Genomic DNA, 22976 nt, shown 5'->3' with positions numbered 1-22976 from the left:
ACAGGTATTTTCTCGCGGCACTCACTCAATTCACTCCCATAGGGCCAATTCTCGCGGGATTTGAACGATTAAACGCTCTACTGAATGAGGACATCTAGTGGAAGACATAGAAAGTGTCCCCAGATCCATAGCTGGTTGGGAAGGGTGGGGGCGATCACGTCAAAGTTGCCCCAACTTTCATGACCACAAAACTAGTTTGGAAGAATGCCTGCCCTGTGAGTTCTGCTATACTTACAGACATAATTCCAACGGTTTTAGAAGCTTTAGAGTGTTTTCTATCCAATAATAATTATTATATGCATATATTAGCAATTTTTGACAGATTTTTTTTCAGTTTACTATGGGCACGCAATTCCTCCAAAGGGGGCAGTATTCTGCCTAGCCTTAAGAGGTTTTAAATAGCCCAAAACAAAGACCCAAACAAGATACAGGTGAAACTAATCAGACAACACTAAATGAAAACAGAAAAGGGGATCGGTGGCAGCTAGTAGGCCATCGACGACGACCGCCGAGCGCCGCCCGAACAGGAAGAGGCACAATCTTCGGCGGGATTCGTGACAACGACACTCAAATGTGTCCTATTTACCCATTATGATTTCCCTGTTAAAAGAGGTGTTTTCTGTTGTCCTTTGCTGAAGCTTGAATTATGTGCCATGTGCGTTTGTCTCCTGAGTGAGTTTACAAGACTTAGTGTTTGTTGTTGTCCATCATACTGCTCCGGGAGGCCTAGACGACATCCTGATCTTCTCCAAGACCCTTCCGGAACACATCCTGCACGCCCGCCAAGTCCTGAGACGCTTGCTGCAGAGTCAACTCTACCTCAAGATTGAGAAGTGTGAGTTCCATGTTTTCCAAGTCTCTTTCCTGGGCCACATTATCTCTTCCGCCAGCATCCAAATGGACCCTGTAAAGGTTAGGGCGGTCACTGACTGGCTCCGTCCCGCCTCACTTCAGCGGTTCCTTGGGTTTGCCAATTTTTACAGACGTTTTATATGGAACTTTGGTGCGGTAGCAGCGCTTCTCACGACCCTAACCCTCAAGTCCCAGACCCATTTTGGCTGGACCCTCGAGGCTGACAGGGCATTCATGGAGATCAAGGGAAGTTTCACCTCCGAATCCATCCTCGTTCATCCTGATCCTACTCGTCCCTTCGTGGTAGAGGTGGACGCCTCGGACACCGGAGCAGGGGCGGTCCTTTTACAGCGGAACGAGGGGGACAAAAGAATGCACACGTGCATTTCTTTCCAAGCGGTTTTCGCCAGTGGAACGCAACTACGATGTAGGGAACCCGGGAGCTCTTGGCAGTCAAGTGGGCCCTTGAGGGGTGGAAACACTGGTTAGAGGGGGCACCTCATTCTTTTGTGATCTGGATGGACCATAAGAACTTGGTCTCCATTCAAGAAGCCAAGAGGTTGAACGTTCGCCAGGCTAGGTGGAACCTGTTTTTTAACAGATTCAACTTCACTCTAGCCTATTGCCCGGGATCCAAGAATCAGAAAGCAGATGCCCTGGCCCTCTAACGAGGAGAGGGAGTCCGAGCCCATCATCCCCAGCTCCCGCATTGTGGCTCCCGTGTTATGGAGTATAGAGACCACGGTACGACAAGCCCAGACCAGAGAACCTGACCCCAGTGGGTGTCCCACTAACAGACTTTATGTTCCGCAATCGGCCCGCTCTCGAGTACTACAATGGGGACACTCCTCTGAATTAACTGAGAATCCAGGGGTTAATCGGACCACTGGAGTTCCTGAGGCAGAAATTCTGGTGGCCCAACCTGATTGAGGATGTGAGCAAGTCGTCACAACAGCGACCAGCTGGGATGCTCCAACTAGTCGGCCCTGGTCCCACCTGTCTTCGTGAGTCGGTGAGTCTCTCCTCTGGGTTCCACCCACAGTCGAATGGGCAAACGGAGCGGGCCAACCAGGAGCTGGAGAAGTTCCTCCGCTCTTTTGTCTCCACCCAGGCCAGCAACTGGAGCAAGTTCCTCGCCTGGGCAGAGTAGGCTCCCAACACACTGCCGAACTCGCCGTTCGATTGTCAGTTCGAGTCCCCCCCCCCCACGTTTCCTGATCAAGAGGCGGACGTGCGGACGTGCCATCAGCCGAGGCGTTCATTCGACGATGTCGCCGCACCTGGATCAGAGTGCGATCACTCTTGCTCCGCTCATCTGCCCTCAACCAACACCAGGCAAACTGTCAACGAAGGCCTCTTTGGCTCCTCCAACCGGGTCAACGAGTGTGGCTGTCCCCTCATGATCTTCCCTCAAAGGTGGACTCGCGGGCCTCCCAGGTGGCGCAGTGGCCCCCTGGGCCAGTCTCCCGTCTCAAGCTGGTAAGGACAAGTCCCTTCTCTCCCCTCACACCTGCCGCTCTAACTTCTTGAGTGTAGGGGCAGGATTTAAATTTTTGGCTAAAAAACGTACCTATTTGAAAGGCCCAGAAACTAGAATATGAATATAATTGTCAGACTAGGATAGAAAACACTCCAAAGTTTCTAAAACTGTCAAAATATTGTCTGTATAACAGAACTGATATTGCAGGCGAAAACCGGAGGAAAATCCAACAAGGAAGTGCTGTTTTTCCTGAAAGCTCTCTGTTCCATTGTCACATTCTGACCTTTATTTCCTTTGTTTTGTATTCATTTAGTATGGTCAGGGCGTGAGTTGGGTGGGCAGTCTGTTTGTTTTTCTAGGTTTTGGGTATTTCTATGTTTCGGCCTAGTATGGTTCTCAATCAGAGGCAGGTGTCATTAGTTGTCTCTGATTGAGAATCATACTTAGGTAGCCTGGGTTTCACTGTGTGTTTGTGGGTGATTGTTCCTGTCTCTGTGTTTGCACCAGATAGGGCTGTTTAGGTTTTCTCACGTTTATTGTTTTGTTAGTCTATTCATGTATAGTTTTCTTTATTAAAGAACCATGAATAGAAACCACGCTGCATTTTGGTCCGCCTCTCCTTCAACTCAAGAGAACCGTTACATCCATTGGATGCCTTGCCTCCATTTAAAGGGATATCAACCAGATTCCATTTCCTATAGCTTCCTCAAGGTGTCAACAGTCTTTAGACATAGTTTCAGGCTTTTATTTTGAAAAATTAGCCAGAAAGATCACATTGCGTCAGTGGATAGCTGGGTGTTCGCAGAGTTTTGCTTGCGCAACAGAGTGGGGCAGCCATTGTCTCTTCCTCTCCTATTGAAAAAGCTACAGTCCCGGTTGATATATTATCGATTATATATTTTTAAAACAACCTGAGGATTGATTATAAAAAACGTTTGACATGTTTCTGTGCACATTACGGATACTATTTGGAATTTTCGTCTGCGATGTCGTGACCGCTCGAGCCTGTGGACTTCTGAACATAACGCGCCAAACAAATGGAGGTATTTTGGATATAAAAATAATCTTTATGGAACAAAAGGAACATTTATTGTGTAACTGGAAGTCTCGTGATTGCAAACATCCGAAGATCATCAAAGGTAAGCAATTTAATTTATTGCTTTTCTGACTTTCGTGACCAATCTACTTGGCTGCTAGTGTTTGTAATATTTTGTCTACTGAGAGAGATGTTCTTACATAAACGCTTGTTATGCTTTCGCCGAAAAGCTGTATTGAAATCAGACACACTAGGTGAATTAAAAAACAAGCTAAACTGTGTTTTGCTATATTGCACTTGTGATTTCATGAAAATTAAATATTTTTAGTAATTTCATTTGAATTTGGCGCGCTGCAATTCAGCGGGTGTTGATGAAAATGATCCCGCTAACGGGATGGGTGCGTCAAGAAGTTAACGACACTCAGGAGTGTCCTATTTACTCATTATGATTTCCCTGTTAAAAGATGTGTGTTTTCTGTTGTACTTTGCTGAAGCATGAATTATGTGCCCTGTGCGTTTGTCTCCTGAGTGAGTTTGAGACTTAGTGTTTGTTGTTTTTCAAGTGTTACTGTGATCCTTCCATGACTGTTTCTCAGTAATGTATTATGTTTGTCCTTAACCACTGATTCCTTGTCTGTCCCCTTCTCTGCACCTGGGTCCAACCTCACCATGTCACAAAGCCCGTCCTCCTAAATCTCCTCTCACCAGCCTCCACTGATACATGAGTACTGGACCAAACTCTCATATGAAACTCTTAGAATATTAAGTAAAGTAAGCATTGTCCAAGCCAAAACAGCCAATAGAGCAGGAGCCTATTTCCTGTTTCTGTAGCTTGATGTAGTACTGGTACACCCCCTGGAAAGGACGCTACTCTGTCACAGAATATTATGAATATTATGCTGTTATTAATTACTAAGTTAGACAAATAATTAGATATTCAAGGATTGCTGCACTTTACTGTAAGTTCCTGTAAGAGCCAGAGTGCATAGATGTAGTCTCTCTCTGTCAACATATTACGTGTTTTGAATTTGATACAGTGCCTTGCGAAAGTATTCGGCCCCCTTGAACTTTGCGACCTTTTGCCACATTTCAGGCTTCAAACATAAAGATATAAAACTGTATTTTTTTGTGAAGAATCAACAACAAGTGGGACACAATCATGAAGTGGAACGACATTTATTGGATATTTCAAACTTTTTTAACAAATCAAAAACTGAAAAATTGGGCGTGCAAAATTATTCAGCCCCTTTACTTTCAGTGCAGCAAACTCTCTCCAGAAGTTCAGTGAGGATCTCTGAATGATCCAATGTTGACCTAAATGACTAATGATGATAAATACAATCCATCTGTGTGTAATCAAGTCTCCGTATAAATGCACCTGCACTGTGATAGTCTCAGAGGTCCGTTAAAAGTGCAGAGAGCATCATGAAGAACAAGGAACACACCAGGCAGGTCCGAGATACTGTTGTGAAGAAGTTTAAAGCCGGATTTGGATACAAAAAGATTTCCCAAGCTTTAAACATCCCAAGGAGCACTGTGCAAGCGATAATATTGAAATGGAAGGAGTATCAGACCACTGCAAATCTACCAAGACCTGGCCGTCCCTCTAAACTTTCAGCTCATACAAGGAGAAGATTGATCAGAGATGCAGCCAAGAGGCCCATGATCACTCTGGATGAACTGCAGAGATCTACAGCTGAGGTGGGAGACTCTGTCCATAGGACAACAATCAGTCGTATATTGCACAAATCTGGCCTTTATGGAAGAGTGGCAAGAAGAAAGCCATTTCTTAAAGATATCCATAAAAAGTGTTGTTTAAAGTTTGCCACAAGCCACCTGGGAGACACACCAAACATGTGGAAGAAGGTGCTCTGGTCAGATGAAACCAAAATTTAACTTTTTGGCAACAATGCAAAACGTTATGTTTGGTGTAAAAGCAACACAGCTCATCACCCTGAACACACCATCCCCACTGTCAAACATGGTGGTGGCAGCATCATGGTTTGGGCCTGCTTTTCTTCAGCAGGGACAGGGAAGATGGTTAAAATTTATGGGAAGATGGATGGAGCCAAATACAGGATCATTCTGGAAGAAAACCTGATGGAGTCTGCAAAAGACCTGAGACTGGGATGGAGATTTGTCTTCCAACAAGACAATGATCCAAAACATAAAGCAAAATCTACAATGGAATGGTTCAATAATAAACATATCCAGGTGTTAGAATGGCCAAGTCAAAGTCCAGACCTGAATCCAATCGAGAATCTGTGGAAAGAACTGAAAACTGCTGTTCACAAATGCTCTCCATCCAACCTCACTGAGCTCGAGCTGTTTTGCAAGGAGGAATGGGAAAAAATGTCAGTCTCTCGATGTGCAAAACTGATAGAGACATACCCCAAGCGACTTACAGCTGTAATCGCAGCAAAAGGTGGCGCTACAAAGTATTAACTTAAGGGGGCTGAATAATTTTGCACGCCCAATTTGTTAAAAAAGTTTGAAATATCCAATAAATGTTGTTCCACTTCATGATTGTGTCCCCCCATCTATTTTGTGTTGACTATTTCTCAATCTAGTAGGCTACTCTCACAGATACATTCTCTCTCTGGGTCTATCACAAATGGCACTCTATTCCCTCCATAATGCACAACCTTTCACCAGAGCCTACCCATTGGGAACACACTGTTTAAATCAACATGGTTTCCATGTCACTTGAATGAAATTTCGTGGGCCCTGGTCAAAGTAGGGCGCGCTAATAGCGTTTCAATCCGTGACGTCACTCGCTCTGAGACCTTGAAGTAGTTGTTCCCATTGCTCTGCAAGGGCCATGGCTTTTGTGGAGCGATGGGTAACGATGCTTCGAGGGTAGCTCTTGTCGATGTGTGCAGAGGGTCCCTGGTTCGAGCCCAGGTAGGGGCGGGGAGACAGACGGAAGCTAAACTGTTACATATAGGTAATAGAGTGCCATTTGGGACGCACCCTCCGAATGTGGGTGCGGATGTGAAAAATCACACCAGAGAAAAGCTAGGTTTTTAAAACACACACACAATTGCACCATCAATCAAGCTAGATAAGATAGGCGGGTGCTTAATGTTGGGAACTGGAGAGATGTGAGCAGTGCAAACAGCATGTGTGTGTGTGTGTTTGTGCAAGTGCATGTGCCTCTTTGTGTTTATTATGTCCTCTCCTATATTTGAGTATGTAAATATTAAAAACCAAACAGAACAGCGAAGTGGCCATCATAGCTACCTTAAACCAATCTTACTTCATATTCCCCAAGCTCCCGAGAAAAAACGAAAAACCATGCCACAACAGTGGCTGAACTGATTGGGTATGTCTTGCTTGTTTATTGCTGGTTAGAGAATGCATCTTCGAGAGCGCAAGAGGAATAATACACTCATTACATACAGTCTACAGCAATTCATCACTACAATCTAATTTTCTGTGCCTCGCTGCAAAGTACAAACATACTTTTTGTACATGGCAGCCTAAAAAAATGAAGACTAAATCTAGAAATGTCAGAATGATAAAAGCACAGCGGCCTTTTACATCTGCAAAACCTGCCTTCCCCAAAGTGTTTGTTTATATAATTTTAACATAGCTCAGAGTTTTGCTTCTGAGCACTCACTGACAGACTAACCAATGAGAGATCTGCCATTTTCAGGTCTTGCCATAGATTTTCAAGTAGATTTAAGTCCAAACTGTAACTCGCCCACTCAGGAACATTCACTGTCTTCTTGGTAAGACACTCCAGTGTAGATTTGGCCATGTGTTTTAGGGTATTGTCCTCCTGAAAGGTGAATTCATCTCCCAGCGTCTGGTAGAAAGCATACTGAACCAGGTTTTCCTGATTTGACTGTCAAATTCCTTTTCTTTTTTTATCCTGAGAAAAGGGTATACAAGGGTATTTGGGTTCAAGTATCCTTGGCAATGTCCTTACAAGTGATGGTCTTAAAATGGGGGCCAGAGCAATGTACTTTAATGACTTAACCTTTCACGGCTAGGGGTTCCGCTAGCAGAACGTTTCGACAACATCCAGTGAAAATGCAGAGCGCGAAATTCAAAATAAATTCAAAATATTTAACTTTCATACAATCACAAGTGCAGTACACCAAAATACAGCTTAACTTCTTGTTAATCTAGCCACCATGTCAGATTTCAAAAAGGCTTTACGGCAAAAGCCAGGACAGCACCCCATCAAACACATGACAATCATAATTCAACCCGCCAGGCGCAACACAAAACTCAGAAATTACGATATAATTCATGCCTTACCTTTTGAAGAGCTTCTTCTGTTGGCACTCCAATATGTTCTATAAATATCACAAATGGTCCTTTTGTTTGGTTAATTTCGTCGTTATCTCCAAAATGTCAATTTATTTGGCGCGTTTGATTCGGTTAAACACCGGTTCCAACTCGCCCGACATGACTACCATTTATCTAATAAGTTACCTGTAATCTTGGTCCAAACATTTCAAACAACTTTCGTAATCCAACTTTAGGTATTTTTAAACGTAAATAATCAATAAAATTTAAGACGGAATACACTGTGTTCAATTGCATCTAAAATGAAAGTGGAGCGAGCTTCAGGTCGCACGCCCCAATGATGATGATGATAACATTATTTCAACTTCGGCTAATAAATGTGTTTCTGAGCGAGATCCCGCCTTTCTTGGAAATCTGAAAGATTTAATAATGAACTAAACTCTAGTCTGTCGTGTAGTAGGCTCGATGGGTATAATCAAGGGTAAGTTTATTCAGCAAGCTTATCACTCCATCACAGCATACATCATCAGCACATGCATACTCTTCTTCTCCCTATCTGGAATCCTATTTGCATTGTACATCCGTTCTGTAGCAGAATAGGTCAATTAAAATACCTGTAGTGCAGCAGAACACGACATTGTACATCCGTTCCATATTCATCTCATAGAAATTTGCCAACTGATTCTCTATGCACCAACATGTCTTTCAAATCAAGATAGAGTAGCATCAATATACCTACAGCTGTGGAATCTGTAATGCAATAGAAAACATCTGTAGATAATAATTGATATAATCTCTGTCCTGACATTAAGTACAACATGCAATGGTTTGAGAAAGTATTCACCCCGCTTGGCACTTTTCCTATTTTGTTGCTTACAAGCTGGAATTAAAATAGACTTTGGGGGGGTTTGTATCATTTGATTTACACAACATGCCTATCACTTTGAAGATGCAAAATATTTTTTATTGTGAAACAAACAAGAAATAACACAAAAAAACAGAAAGCTTGAGCATGCAGAACTATTCACCCCCCAATGTCAATACTTTAGGGCCACCTTTTGCATTAATTACAGCTGCAAGTCTCTTGAGGTATGACTCTATAAGCTTGGCACATCTAGCCACTGGGATTTTTGCCCATTCTTCAAGGCAAAACTGCTCCAGCTCCTTCAAGTTGGATGGGTTCCGCTGGTGTTCAGCAATCTTTAAGTCATACCACAGATTCTCAATTGGATTGAGGTCTGGCCTTTGACTAGGCCATTCCAAGACATGTAAATGTCTTAAACCACTTGAGTGTTGCTTTAGCAGTATGCTTAGGGACATTGTCCTGCTGGAAGGTGAACCTCCGTCCCAGTCACAAATCTCCGGAAGACTGAAACAGGTTTCTCTCAAGAATTTCCCTGTATTTAGCACCATCCATCATTCCTTCAATTCTGACCAGTTTCCCAGTCCCTGCCGATGGAAAAACATCCCCACAGCATGATGCTGCCATGATGCTGCTGGTGTTCTCGGGTGATAAGAGGTGTTGGGTATGTGCCAGACATAGCGTTTTCCTTGATGGCCAAAAAGCTACATTTTAGTATCATCTGACCAGAGAACCTTCTTCCATATGTTTGGGGAGTCTCCCACATGCCTTTTGGCAAACACCAAATGTGTTTGCTTAATTTTTTCTTTAAGCAATAGCTTTTTTCTGGCCACTCTTCCGTAAAGCCCAGCTCTGTGGAGTGTACGGCTTAAAGTGGTTCCATGGACAGATACTCCAATCTCTGCTATGGAGCTTTGCAGCTCCTTCAGGGCTCTCTTTGGTCTCTTTGATGCCTCTCTGATTAATGCCCTCCTTGCCTGGTCTGTGAGTTTTGGTGGGCAGCCCTCTCTTGGCAGGTTTGTTGTGATGCTATTTTCTTTCAATTTTTTTATAATGGATTTAATGGTGCTCCGTGGGATGTTCAAAGTTTCAGATATTTTTTTATAACCCAACCCTGATCTGTACTTCTCCACAACTTTGTCTCTGACCTGTTTAGAGAGCTCCTTGGTTGCCATGGTGCCGCTTGCTTGGTGGTGCCGCTTGCTTGGTGGTGCCCCTTGCTTGGTGGTGCCGCTTGCTTGGTGGTGCCCCTTGCTTGGTGGTGCCGCTTGCTTGGTGGTGCCTCTTGCTTGGTGGTGCCCCTTGCTTGGTGGTGCCGCTTGCTTAATGGTGTTGCAGACTGGGGACTTTCAGAACAGGTGTGTATATATAGTGAGATTATGTGACAGATCATGTGACACTTAGATTGCACACAGGTGGACTTTATTTAACTAATTCTGTCACTTCTGAAGCACTAGATCTTATTTTGGGGCTTCATAGCAAAGGGGTTGAATACATATGTACACACCACTTTTCAGTTTTTTATTTTTTAGAATTTTTTGAAACGTTATTTTTTCCCTTTCACTACACCAATTTAGACTATTTTGTGTATGTCCATTACATGAAATAAAAATAAAAATACATTTAAATTACAGGTTGTAATCCAACAAAATAGGAAAAACCCTAAAGGGGATGAATACTTTTGCAAGACACTGTATTTGGTTTTCCCCACTCCCAGAGGAAGTAAGCTCAGCCTAGTTGCCTCCTCCATGCAGCCATCTGTGCTGCCTGAACCACAGGGCAGCTAGGCTAACACGCCAGGGCCTGGCGTTGCACAATACACTAGCCTGGCCAGGGGGAAGACATCATGGGTCAATTTGGCCAAGAAAACATTTACTCTGGGGCTCCTCCCACTGCACATCCTGATAACTCACAGGCAAGTTGCTCAGTGGGTTATCAGTATCACTATATAGCCCACAGTGATAAGCACACAGCCTAGCTCATAATGAGGCCAGCTCCACCACGAGGCCTCCAGGCCTCATCCAGCACCGTCAGGCCTCATACAGCACCACTAGGTCCCTCCAGCACCACCAGGCCTCTAGCACCACCAGGACTCCTCCAGCAGCACCAGGCCTACTCCAACAGGGTAGCTGCACTGGTCTGTGTCTGCCACGTCCAGCACCAGTAGGCCTCCAGCATCACCAGGGCTCCAGCACCACCATCAGGCCTCCTCCAGCACCACCAAGCCTCCTCCAGCACCACCAGGACTTGTCCAGCACCACCATGCCTCACCTCCTCAGGCTTCAAGGTGATAGGGGTATCAGGGTTAGGGTCAATTCCAATGCTTGATTTCAGTCATGAAGTGGAGAATTGATATGGAATTTAATTAGAATTTAAACAATCTTCAAGTTATGGAGTTGGAATTGAATTGGAATTATACAGTTTGGACATTTTGAATAGGAATTTAATTGTAATTGTAAAGACATTTCATCTTTGGAATTGAATTTAATTCAAATTCCATATTTTATATTTCCCAGTTAATGGAATTAATGCACATTGTATCAAACATTTACTGCAGGATTTGTTTTAAATCATTTCAACATGTGTTTCTATATTTCCAGTATAGCTTGCCTGTCTGAATCTGACCTGATCAATTGGAATTTGTGGAATTGTTGGGAATAATATTGAATTGATTTTCCTTACATTGGAATTTAGAGGAATTTAGTTATCTTTGCATTCAAATACTGATCTGGAATTCAATTGAATAACATTTAATTTACAGGGACAGAGAATTTCATTGGTGAAATTAACCCCAACCCTGAGGGGTAGGGAATCATAATGAAACTCTTACCAACACATCCACTCCAATCATGATATAGAATACAACATTATTGGAATTTGCATGTGAATCATATTTGAAATAAACCAATATACTTACAGTGCCTTGCGAAAGTATTCGGCCCCCTTGAACTTTGCGACCTTTTGCCACATTTCAGGCTTCAAACATAAAGATATAAAACTGTATTTTTTTGTGAAGAATCAACAACAAGTGGGACACAATCATGAAGTGGAACGACATATATTGGATATTTCAAACTTTTTTAACAAATCAAAAACTGAAAAATTGGGCGTGCAAAGGTCCGTTAAAAGCGCAGAGAGCATCATGAAGAACAAGGAACACACCAGGCAGGTCCGAGATACTGTTGTGAAGAAGTTTAAAGCCGGATTTGGATACAAAAAGATTTCCCAAGCTTTAAACATCCCAAGGAGCACTGTGCAAGCGATAATATTGAAATGGAAGGAGTATCAGACCACTGCAAATCTACCAAGACCTGGCCGTCCCTCTAAACTTTCAGCTCATACAAGGAGAAGACTGATCAGAGATGCAGCCAAGAGGCCCATGATCACTCTGGATGAACTGCAGAGATCTACAGCTGAGGTGGGAGACTCTGTCCATAGGACAACAATCAGTCGTATATTGCACAAATCTGGCCTTTATGGAAGAGTGGCAAGAAGAAAGCCATTTCTTAAAGATATCCATAAAAAGTGTTGTTTAAAGTTTGCCACAAGCCACCTAGGAGACACACCAAACATGTGGAAGAAGGTGCTCTGGTCAGATGAAACCAAAATTGAACTTTTTGGCAACAATGCAAAACGTTATGTTTGGCGTAAAAGCAACACAGCTGAACACACCATCCCCACTGTCAAACATGGTGGTGGCAGCATCATGGTTTGGGCCTGCTTTTCTTCAGCAGGGACAGGGAAGATGGTTTAAATTGATGGGAAGATGGATGGAGCCAAATACAGGACCATTCTGGAAGAAAACCTGATGGAGTCTGCAAAAGACCTGAGACTGGGATGGAGATTTGTCTTCCAACAAGACAATGATCCAAAACATAAAGCAAAATCTACAATGGAATGGTTCAAAAATAAACATATCCAGGTGTTAGAATGGCCAAGTCAATGTCCAGACCTGAATCCAATCGAGAATCTGTGGAAAGAACTGAAAACTTCTGTTCACAAATGCTCTCCATCCAACCTCACTGAGCTCGAGCTGTTTTGCAAGGAGGAATGGGAAAAAATTTCAGTCTCTCGATGTGCAAAACTGATAGAGACATACCCCAAGCGACTTACACCTGTAATCACAGCAAAAGGTGGCGCTACAAAGTATTAACTTAAGGGGGCTGAATAATTTTGCACGCCCAATTTTTCAGTTTTTGATTTGTTAAAAAAGTTTGAAATATCCAATAATGTCGTTCCACTTCATGATTGTGTCCCACTTGTTGTTGATTCTTCACAAAAAAATACAGTTTTATATCTTTATGTTTGAAACCTGAAATGTGGCAAAAGGTCGCAAAGTTCAAGGGGGCCGAATACTTTCGCAAGGCACTGTATACTGCACCTGTAACAACACAGCATACCAGGCTGCTGTACCAACACAGCATACCAGGCTGCTGTACCAACACAGCATACCAGGCTGCTGTACCAACACAGCATACCAGGCTGCTGTACCAACACAGCATACCAGGCTGCTGTACCAACACAGCATACCAGGCTGCTGTACCAACACAGCATACCAGGCTGCTGTACCAAAGATTCAAAATAGTATGTAATGAAATAAGATGATGAAATTGCAGAAGTGGATTTCATCATGATGAATATAAATATTTTATTTATTTATTTAGAAGACCTACTGGAAACAGAGACACCAGTTGCAGCAACAAAGCATTTGTATAAGGCTGACAGAATGGCAAGGGGAATCCATCTTGTGCTCTGGTCGTGTCAGGATGATAAAGACCATGAGCACTCAGGAGAGATTTGGTTGGAAGGAGACTTCCATTTGTGCTCTGACTCAACTCCAGCACAGAAATACAATACGTGACTATAACGGAACTCATATACGGTTGGGAAAGTCTCTGATTAACTTGGCAATATTTTGGATTGAATGCACAAAGATGCCTGCATTCTTTCTACCTCTGCACTGCGTAATTCCTTCTATTGTTATGATCAGAAATACAACCTATTATCAGTATGAGTTCAGTTTTAGGAAAGGGTGAGTTAACTCATAAATATATGTAGCCTCTGGAAAAAAAAAAGTGAATGAGTAGTTTGCTAATCTTAGAAAATATTAGCCCTTTCTGAGACTCACGTAGACAGCACATTTGATGATAAGGCAGTAGGAATACAAGGATATAACATCTATAGAAGAGACAGGAATGTCTACAGGGGAGGTGTTCAGAGCCATGTTCCTGTAAAGCTCAGAGAGGATCTTATGACAAATGAAGTAGACGTGTTGCAGGTTCACCTGCCTCATGTGAAGCCTCTTCTTTTAGGCTGCTGATATAGGTCACCAAGTGCAAACTGTCTGGAGAATATGTGTTTGATGTTAGACAAGGTCTCTGATGCTAAATGTGAAATGTGTTTTCTTGGTGACCCTGAACATCGACTGGTTATCATTTAGGTGTCCTCTCAAGAGGAAGCTTCTTACTTTGACTAATGCCTGTAGCATGACCCAGGCTATCATTCAACCAACCAGAGTGTCGACCAATAGTGGTTGATCTGTGACACGAGACTTTTATAAGAGATCCGGACTCTTTTGTTGAAGATGTAATGTTTTGTTTTATTTGGAGGATAATCCAGACGCAGCACTTGGAGTATTTGTAAAATTATTCTTGCCAATAGTTTTTTTTTTGGGACCATTTTCATTTTTCTTGTTGTAAAGGGCTACATGCACAAATCCATATAACTGAATAGTTAGCTCGCATCACAGAGCCAAAGAGTAACAATACATTTAGAATGTAAAGAGAGGGAAACATATGGGGAAAAAGAAGCAACTAGGGTTGCTAGTCAGTCTCTCAGCAAGGAGTTACACTCAGTGTCAGAATAGGTAATTAACAATAAACTGGCTTTAAATAGTAATACTAATCTAAAACCATAAGCATTGTATTTGGTTCAAAGCATCCTCTAAGACCTAAACCTCCACTGGAGTTGTACAGGGTGCGACCACTGAACAAGTTGAAGAAGCTGAACTCCTAGGAGTAACATTGGTGTGGTCAGTTATCATGGTGAAGTCATATTGACTTATATTGAGTTATTGTGAAGTTGGGGAGAGGTACGTCTGTTACAAAAAAAATATGTTTTGTGTTTTTGTACACAAAGATCAACTGTATTAGTTGTTCAGGCTCTGAACTTGCCCCGTCTTGATTACTGTCAGGTGCAGCATAGAAAGACCTAGCAAAGCTGCAGCTGGCTGAAAACAAAGCAACACGCCTGGCCCTTAACTACACACACAGAACTAACATCAACAACATGTATAATAGTCTTTCATGGTTGAGGGTTGAGGGGAAATGGACTACTTCTCTTCTAGTCTTTTTAAGAAACATTTGTAAATGCCTAATCTATTTGCACTCACTTCAAGCAGACATACATCACCTACCAAACCACACACGCCATCACCGTATCCAAACCAAAAACAGATTTCATGTGTCGCTCAGTTACAGTGCCTTCAGAAAGTATTCATACCCCTTGACTTATTCCACATTTTGTTACAACCTGAATTCTAAATGGAGTCATCGTTTTTTCACTCTCGACCATCTACACACAATACCGTATGATGACAACCTGAAAACGTGTTTTTGGAAATGTTTGCAAATGTATTGAAAAATGAAATACAGAAATATCTCATTTACATAACTATTCACACCCCTGACTCAATACTTAGTAGAAGCACCTTTGGCAGCGATTAGAGCTGTGAGAATTTCTGGGTAAGTGCTGCAAAATCTGGACCCTTACAAATCAGCTGGGCTAGACAATCTGGACCCTCTCTTTCTAAAATTATCCGCCGCAATTGTTGCAACCCCTATTACTAGCCTGTTCAACCTCTCGTTCGTATCGTCTGAGATCCCTAAAGATTGGAAAGCTGCGGCGGTCATCCCCCTCTTCAATGGGGAGACACTCTAGACCCAAACTGTTATAGACCTATATCTATCCTACCCTGCCTTTCTAAAGTCTTCGAAAGCCAAGTTAACAAACAGATCACCGACCATTTCGAATCCCACCGTACCTTCTCCGCTATGAAATCTGGTTTCCGAACTGGTCACCTCAGCTACGCTCAAGGTTCTAAACGATATCATAACCGCCATCAATAAAAGACAATACTGTGCAGCCGTATTCATTGACCTGGCCAAGGCTTTCGACTCTGTCAATCACTGCATTCTTATCGGCAGACTAAACAGCCATGGTTTCTCAAATGACTGCCTCGCCTGGTACACCAGCTACTTCTCAGACAGTGTTCAGTGTGTCAAATCGGAGGGCCTGTTGTCCGGGACCTCTGGCAGTCTCTATGGGGGTGCAACAAGTTTCAATTCTCGGGCCGACTCTTTTCTCTGTATACATCAATGATGTCGCTCTTGCTGCTGGTGATTCTCTGTTCCACCTCTACTCAGACGACACCATTCTGTATACATCTGGCCCTTCTTTGGACACTGTGTTAACACACCTCCAGACGAGCCTCTATGCTATACAACTCTCCTTCTGTGGCCTCCAACTGCTCATAAATGCAAGTAAAACTACGTAAATGCATACTCTCTCAGAACTACTCTGGACGGTTCTGACTTAGAATACGTGGACAACTACAAATACCTAGGTTTCTGGTTAGACTGTAAACTCTCCTTCAAGACTCACATTAAGCATCTCCAATCCAAAATTAAATCTAGAATCGGCTTCCTATTTCACAACAAAGCATCCTTCACTCATGCTGCCAAACATACCCTCGTAAAACTGACTATCCTACCAATCCTTGATTTCAGCGACGTCATTTACAAAATAGACTCCAATACTCTACTCAGCAAATTGGATGCAGTCTATCACAGTGCCATCCGTTTTGTCACCAAAACCCCATACATACCCACCACTGCGACCTGTATGCTCTCGTTGGCTGGCCCTCGCTTCATATTCGTCGCCAAATCCACTGGCTCCAGGTCATCTATAAGTCTTTGCTAGGTAAAGCCCTGCCTTATCTCAGCTCACTGGTCACCATAGCAGCACCCACCCGTAGCACGCGCTCCAGAATGTATATTTCACTGGTCACCAGTTCTCTGCTGCCAATGACTGGAACAAATTGCAAAAATCTGGAGACTCACATCTCCCTCACTAACTTTAAGCATCAGCTGTCAGAGCAGCTTACAGATCATTGCAGCTGTACATAGCACATCTGTAAATAGCCCACCCAACTACCTCATCCCCATATTGTTATTTTTTTTGTTGCTCCTTTACACCCCATCTATCACTCCAGTGTTAATGCTAAATTGTAATTATTTTGCTACTATGGCCTATTTATTGCCTTACCTCCCTAATCTTACTTTATTTGCACTCACTTTTCTATTGTGTTATTGACTGTACGTTTGTTTATTCCATGTGTAACTCTGTGTTTGTGTCACACTGCTTTGCTTTATCTTGACCAGGTCGCAGTTGTAAATAAGAACTTGTTCTCAACTGGCCTATCTGGTTAAATAAAGGTGAAATAAAAATAAATAAATAAATAAATCTAAGAAATGTCCAAACCTGGATTGTGCAAACATTACGCAGCTTTATTAAATAGTACCCACAAACAACAGTCTCAACGTCAACAGTTAAGAGGCGACTCCGGGATGCTGGCCTTCTAGGTAGTGTTCCTCTATCCAGTGTCTGTGTTCTTTTGCCCATCTTAATCTTTTATTTTAATTGGCCAGTCTGAGATATGGCTTTTTCCTTGCAACTCTGCCTAGAAGGCCAACATCCCAGAGTCGCCTCTTCACTGTTGACGTTGAGACTGGTGTTTTGAGGGTACTATTTAATGAAGCTGCCAGTTAAGGACTTCTGTTTCTCAAGACACTCTAATGTACTTGTCCTCATTCTCAGATGTGCACCGGGGCCTCCGATTCCGCTTTTTATTCTGGTTAGAGCCAGTTTGCTCTGTTCTGTGAAGGGAGTAGTACACAGCGTTGTACAAGATCTTCAATTTCTTGGCAATTTCTCGCATGGAATAGCCTTCATTTCTCTGAACAAGAGTAGACTGACTGAGTTTCAGAAGAAAGGCCTTTGTTTCTGGCCATTTTGAGCCTGTAATCGAACCCACAAATGCTGATGCTCCAGATACTGAACTAGTCTAAAAAAGGCCAGTTTCATTGCTTCTTTAATCAGAACAACAGTTTTCAGCTGTGCTAACATAATTGCAAAAGGGTTTTCTAATGATCAATTAGCCTTTTAAAATTATAAACTTGGATTAGCTAACACAACATGTCATTGGAACACAGGAGTGATGGTTGCCGATAATGGGCCTCTGTACGCCTATGTAGATATTCCATTACAAATCTGCCGCTTCCAGCTACAATAGTCATTTACAACATTAACAATGTCTACACTGTATTTCTGATCAATTTGATGTTATTTTAACGGATAAATAATTTACTTTTCTTTAAAAAACAAGGACATTTCTAAGTGACTCCAAACGTTTAAATGGTAGCGTATATATACAGAATTCCACATTTATGTTATGGTGTTCTGCGTGTAGGCCAGTGACACAAAATCTCAATTGAATCCATTTTAAATTCAGGCTGTAACACAACTAAATGTGGAAAAGCCTAGGTCTGTTATTTTCACTGTACGTGGGCAATTTCTCTATATGGGCCATTTGTGTAATTGAATGTATTGTGTTTAGGGATGTTATGACATGGTCATCTACAGTGCCTTCGGAAAGTATTCAGACCCCTTGACTTTTTCCACATTTTGTTACGTTACAGCCTTATTCTATAATGGATCAAATAAAACAAGGTCCTCAGTGATCTACACACAACACCCCATAATGACAAAACAAAAACTTTTTTTTAGCAAATGTATAAAAGAATTAAAACATAAGTATTCAGACCTTTTGCTATGAGACTCAAAATTAAGCTCATGTGCATCCTGTTGCCATTGACCATCCTTTAGATGTTTCTACAACTTGTTTGGAGTCCACCTGTGGTAAATTCAATTGATTGGACATGATTTGGAAAGGCACACACATGTCTAGATAAGGTCCCACAGTTCACAGTGCATGTCAGACCAAAAACCAAGCCATGAGATCAAAGGAATAGTCCGTAGAGCTCTGAGACAGGATTGTGTCGATGCAAAGGGTACCAAAACTGGGGAAGGGTACCAAAGTATTTCTGCAGCATTGAAGGTCCCCAAGAACACAGTGGCCTCCATCATTCTTAAATGGAAGAAGTTTGGAACCACCAAGCCTCTTCCTAGAGCTGGTTGCCCGGCCAAACTGAGCAATCAGGGGAGAAGGGCCTTGGCCAGGGAGGTGACCAAGAACCCGATGGTCACTCTGACAGAGCTCTAGAGTTCCTCTGTGGAGATGGGAGACTTTTATTTTCTCCAGAAGGACAACCATCTCTGCAGCACTACCAATCAGGTCTTTATGGTAGAGTGGCCAGACGGAAGACACTCCTCAGTAAAAGGCACATGACAGCCGGCTTGGAGTTTGTCAAAAGGTACCTAAAGACTCTCAGAACATGAGAAACAAGATTCTCTGATCTGATGAAACCAAGATTGAACTCTTTGGCCTAAATGCCAAGCATCACATCTTGAGGAAACCTGGCACAATCCCTACGGTGAAGCATGGTGGTGGCATACATCATGCTGTGGGGATGTTTTTCAGCGGCAGGGACTGGGAGACTAGTCAGGATTGAGGTAAAGATGAAAGGAGTAAAGTACAAAAAAATAGCTCCAAAGAGCTCAGGACTTCAGACAGGGGCGAAGGTTAACCTTCCAACAGGACAATGACCTAATGCACACAGCCAAGACAACGCAGGAGTTCCTTCGAGACAGGTCTCTGAATGTCCTTCAGTGGCCCAGCCAGAGCCCGGATATTAAGCCGATCAAACATCTCTGGAGAGACCTGAAAATAGCTGTGCAGTGACACTCTCCATCCAGCCTGACAGAGCTTGAGAGGATCTGCAGGGAACAATGGGAGAAACTCCCTAAATACAGGTGTGCCAAGGGTCTGAATGTAAATGTGATATTTCAGTTTTTTATTTGTAATACATTTGTAATACATTTGTAATACATTTGTAATACATTTGCGCAAAAATAAATGTTTTGGCTTTGTCATTATGGGCGGGGTATTGTGTGCAGATTGATGAGGGGGGAAAAAACGATTTAATCAATTATAGAATAAGGCTGTAAACGTAACAAAATGTGGAAAAAGTCTGAATGCTTTACGAAGGCACTGTATGTATGTTTTTGTTTCTGATGTATGGTATGGGCCACAGACATGCCAGATCAGGTCATGTTATCTGTGTAAACACATGTACATGACCACAAAGAGTGGGAAGCCACCAACATGAGGTCAGTCCTTACTGTTATCTAATTAGCTGTGGTTAAACAAATCTCCAAACCGCTTATAAAAAACATCAGCTATGCTATAGACGGCTAGATAAACGAAACAGAACTTGTTCATCAGTTAATTGACAAGAAAACCTTTCTAGGATGACACACTGCAAGAGTGGGGGACTTTTTCCATGTACGCAACTTGCTTTTTGAGTGAATCGAACAAACCCTCCAATACAGTTACAACATGTCGGCGAGACAAGGCTGTCCTTATTAGCTTGTTAGCGTTCACAGCCCATCACTAGTGCCATCCCGAACCGAGCATGAGAAGCTAGCTGGCAAGAGGAAATGTCAGTGAGTGAGAGTTGAGTAAAGTCTGGTGTACACTACACAATGTTAGCCCCGATTTGGCTGTCCCAGACAAGTTTTTGAGATCGGAACAAAATCCCTTTGTCGTTGCCTACTCGGGGCATGTGGCCGTCACCGACACTCGTTTAATGTGTGAGCGGGACTGAGACTCAATCTGAGGGCTACTGATTTTGTATGTGAGCAGTCCCAGATGTCCTGATATTTTAAAACATGTTTGATTTTGTCAAGTTTTGAGAACGGTGATCAGCAATAGCCAATAAGAGTTCTCCAGAGAAGGAGCGGGTGAGATGATGACGCTGTATCCCATCACCCAGAATGTCTACTCTCAAGCATGAGCGATGACTACCAGTACGCGTTTGTAAAGCCAAAGTGTCAAATCGTTACAGCTCTGAAGTTCACAAGCAATGTTATTCAATTCAAAATATTGGCAAGGAATTTCAACTCTGTATGGCAAGCATGAATGTCTGACTGAAAACTTTTTTGAGCCTGCATTCTATCTATTTTAATTTAACTAGGCAAGTCAGTTAAGAACAAATTCTTATTTACAATGACGGCCTACCACGACCAAACCCTAACGATGCTGGGCCAATTGTGCGCCACCCTATGGGACTCCCAATCATGGCCTGGATGTGATACAGCCTGGAATCGAACCAGGATCTGTAGTGACGCCTCTAGCACTGAGATGCAGTGCCTTAGACCGCTACACCACTCGGGAGTCCAAACATTCTCATCACATCATTGTTTTCGCAATACAGTGTGGTATCAATAATCCTCACGACCAAGTAAAGAATCTTGTGTGACTGTTCAGTGCCAGATCGTTAAGTATGCGCACCACTTCGTTGGCAAGACAAAAAAACAACATGAAAAACAGTCTCGGCGATATTAGGATTTTGAAAGTCGTGTAGGCATTAGCTGCCTCCTTAGTGGAGGTCTTCTACACAGTCAGACAGAGGTGTGTGTCCCAAATGGCAATCTATTTCCTAAGTAGTGCACTACTTTTGCTGCAGACTCTGGTCAAAATAGTGCACTATATAGACAATAGGATGCCAATTCAGACATAGGATGCCATTTCAGACACAGGATGCCACTTCAAAAACAGGATGTAATTTAAGACATAGGATGCCATTTCAGACATAGGATGCCACTTCAAAAGCAGGATGCCATTTCAGACATAGGATGCCATTTCAGACATAGGATGTAATTTCAGACATAGGATGCCATTTCAGACATAGGATGTAATTTCAGACATAGGATGCCATTTCAGAAACAGGATGTAATTTCAGACATAGGATGCCATTTCAGACATAGGATGCCATTTCAGACATAGGATGTCATTTCAGAAACAGGATGTAATTTCAGATAGGATGCCATTTCGGACATAGGATGCCATTTCAGACATAGGATGTAATTTCAGACATAGGATGCCATTTCAGACATAGGATGTAATTTAAGACATAGGATGCCATTTCAGAAACAGGATGTAATTTCAGACATAGGATGCCATTTCAGACATAGGATGCCATTTCAGACATAGGATGTAATTTCAGACAAAGGATGCCATTTCAGACATAGGATGTAATTTCAGACATAGGATGCCATTTCAGAAACACGATGTAATTTCAGACATAGGATGCCATTTCAGACATAGGATGCCATTTCAGACACAGGATGTAATTTCAGACATAGGATGCCATTTCAGAATATAGGATGCCATTTCAGTGTACTGCATGTATCTCTTCTACCTTGTCACTGAGGCGGGAGCAGATGTCCTGCTGGTGCTTGCGGTCTGTGTGGAGGGCCAGCTCCTCCCGATGGGTCTGCCTGGCCTCCTCAAGGGTCACCAGGGCTTTAAACATCAGGTCAGCCCGATCCCGCTGCCAACTCTGGGCCACCACATGCATCTGGGTCTGGGTGAAGCGCTGCCAGTCCCAGCGCCGCTCGTGGTCCATCTACAACAAGTCACCATGGAGATACAAATACAACCATAACATAACACAGAACAGGTTTCGCTGCAGTGTTTTCTATTCTAGGTTTCAAGAACCTTCATTTTACCAGTCAAATACCCTTGAGGTTAGAAACCTCTTTTGCCACGGGGACCTTTTTTGCCAGGCTTATGTAGCGATATTTCCTGATACAATAGTGCCGTTAGACGGGATGCACGAGTTTGGTCGTAGTGACATATAAGTAATACGTAGCATATAATATGCAACAACATATATAGCAGAGCATATGCTGTGGGCGACATAGCAACATGCAAACCTGTATTGATACATTAGATCAGACTGTCATGCTAAAGCAGCTACACAGATACTACAGAGTAACACCCGGGCCTTGATATTGGTTTAGATAAGTGGTGTTCAATGGACCTTTTCCTTTCCAGCGTTTTGCATACGGGGGGCGTATATAGCGATTCATCATTGTGGCAGCAATCACACAGAGGCAGCTTCACTTGGCTACCTTATTGGAACAGAGGGAATTCCATTCATCTATGGACTAATAGTGGCTAACTGACGGTGTGACGGCATTAGGCTGCTGACTGTTTTTATTGAACGTGAGCGAGCTGACAGATCTGCCAATGGGACATACGCCGCTGTGCCAGAGGCAGCCTGAGCACAGCTTGTTTATTAACGCATAACTTTACAACTTGAAGAAGATCCATCATCCTTTTCCCTTCTCTGTCTCTTCTCTCTCTCTCTGTTTATTTCTCCGTCCCTCTTTGGGGAATTTGTGTGTGTGTGTGTGTGTATGTGTGTGTGTGTGTGTGCACGCCTATGCGTTCATGTGTG

General features: G+C 42.8%; 1 protein-coding gene across 1 annotated transcript in view; it reads right to left on the bottom strand.

Annotated features, from left to right (window-relative positions):
* Positions 1–22976, bottom strand: part of LOC110501515 (coiled-coil domain-containing protein 148) — a 47872-nt gene that overhangs the window by 6920 nt on the left and 17976 nt on the right. The window contains exon 9 of the mRNA XM_090215677.1: positions 21933–22139. Within this exon, the coding sequence (XP_090071803.1) occupies positions 21933–22139 (207 nt within the window). The remainder of the gene's footprint in view (positions 1–21932; positions 22140–22976) is intronic.

The sequence above is a fragment of the Oncorhynchus mykiss genome, chromosome 22 (assembly GCF_057628025.1).
Source record: "Oncorhynchus mykiss isolate SJ-2025 chromosome 22, ASM5762802v1, whole genome shotgun sequence".
Classification (NCBI taxonomy): domain Eukaryota; kingdom Metazoa; phylum Chordata; class Actinopteri; order Salmoniformes; family Salmonidae; genus Oncorhynchus; species Oncorhynchus mykiss.
This window is presented reverse-complemented; position numbering and strand designations above follow the sequence as displayed.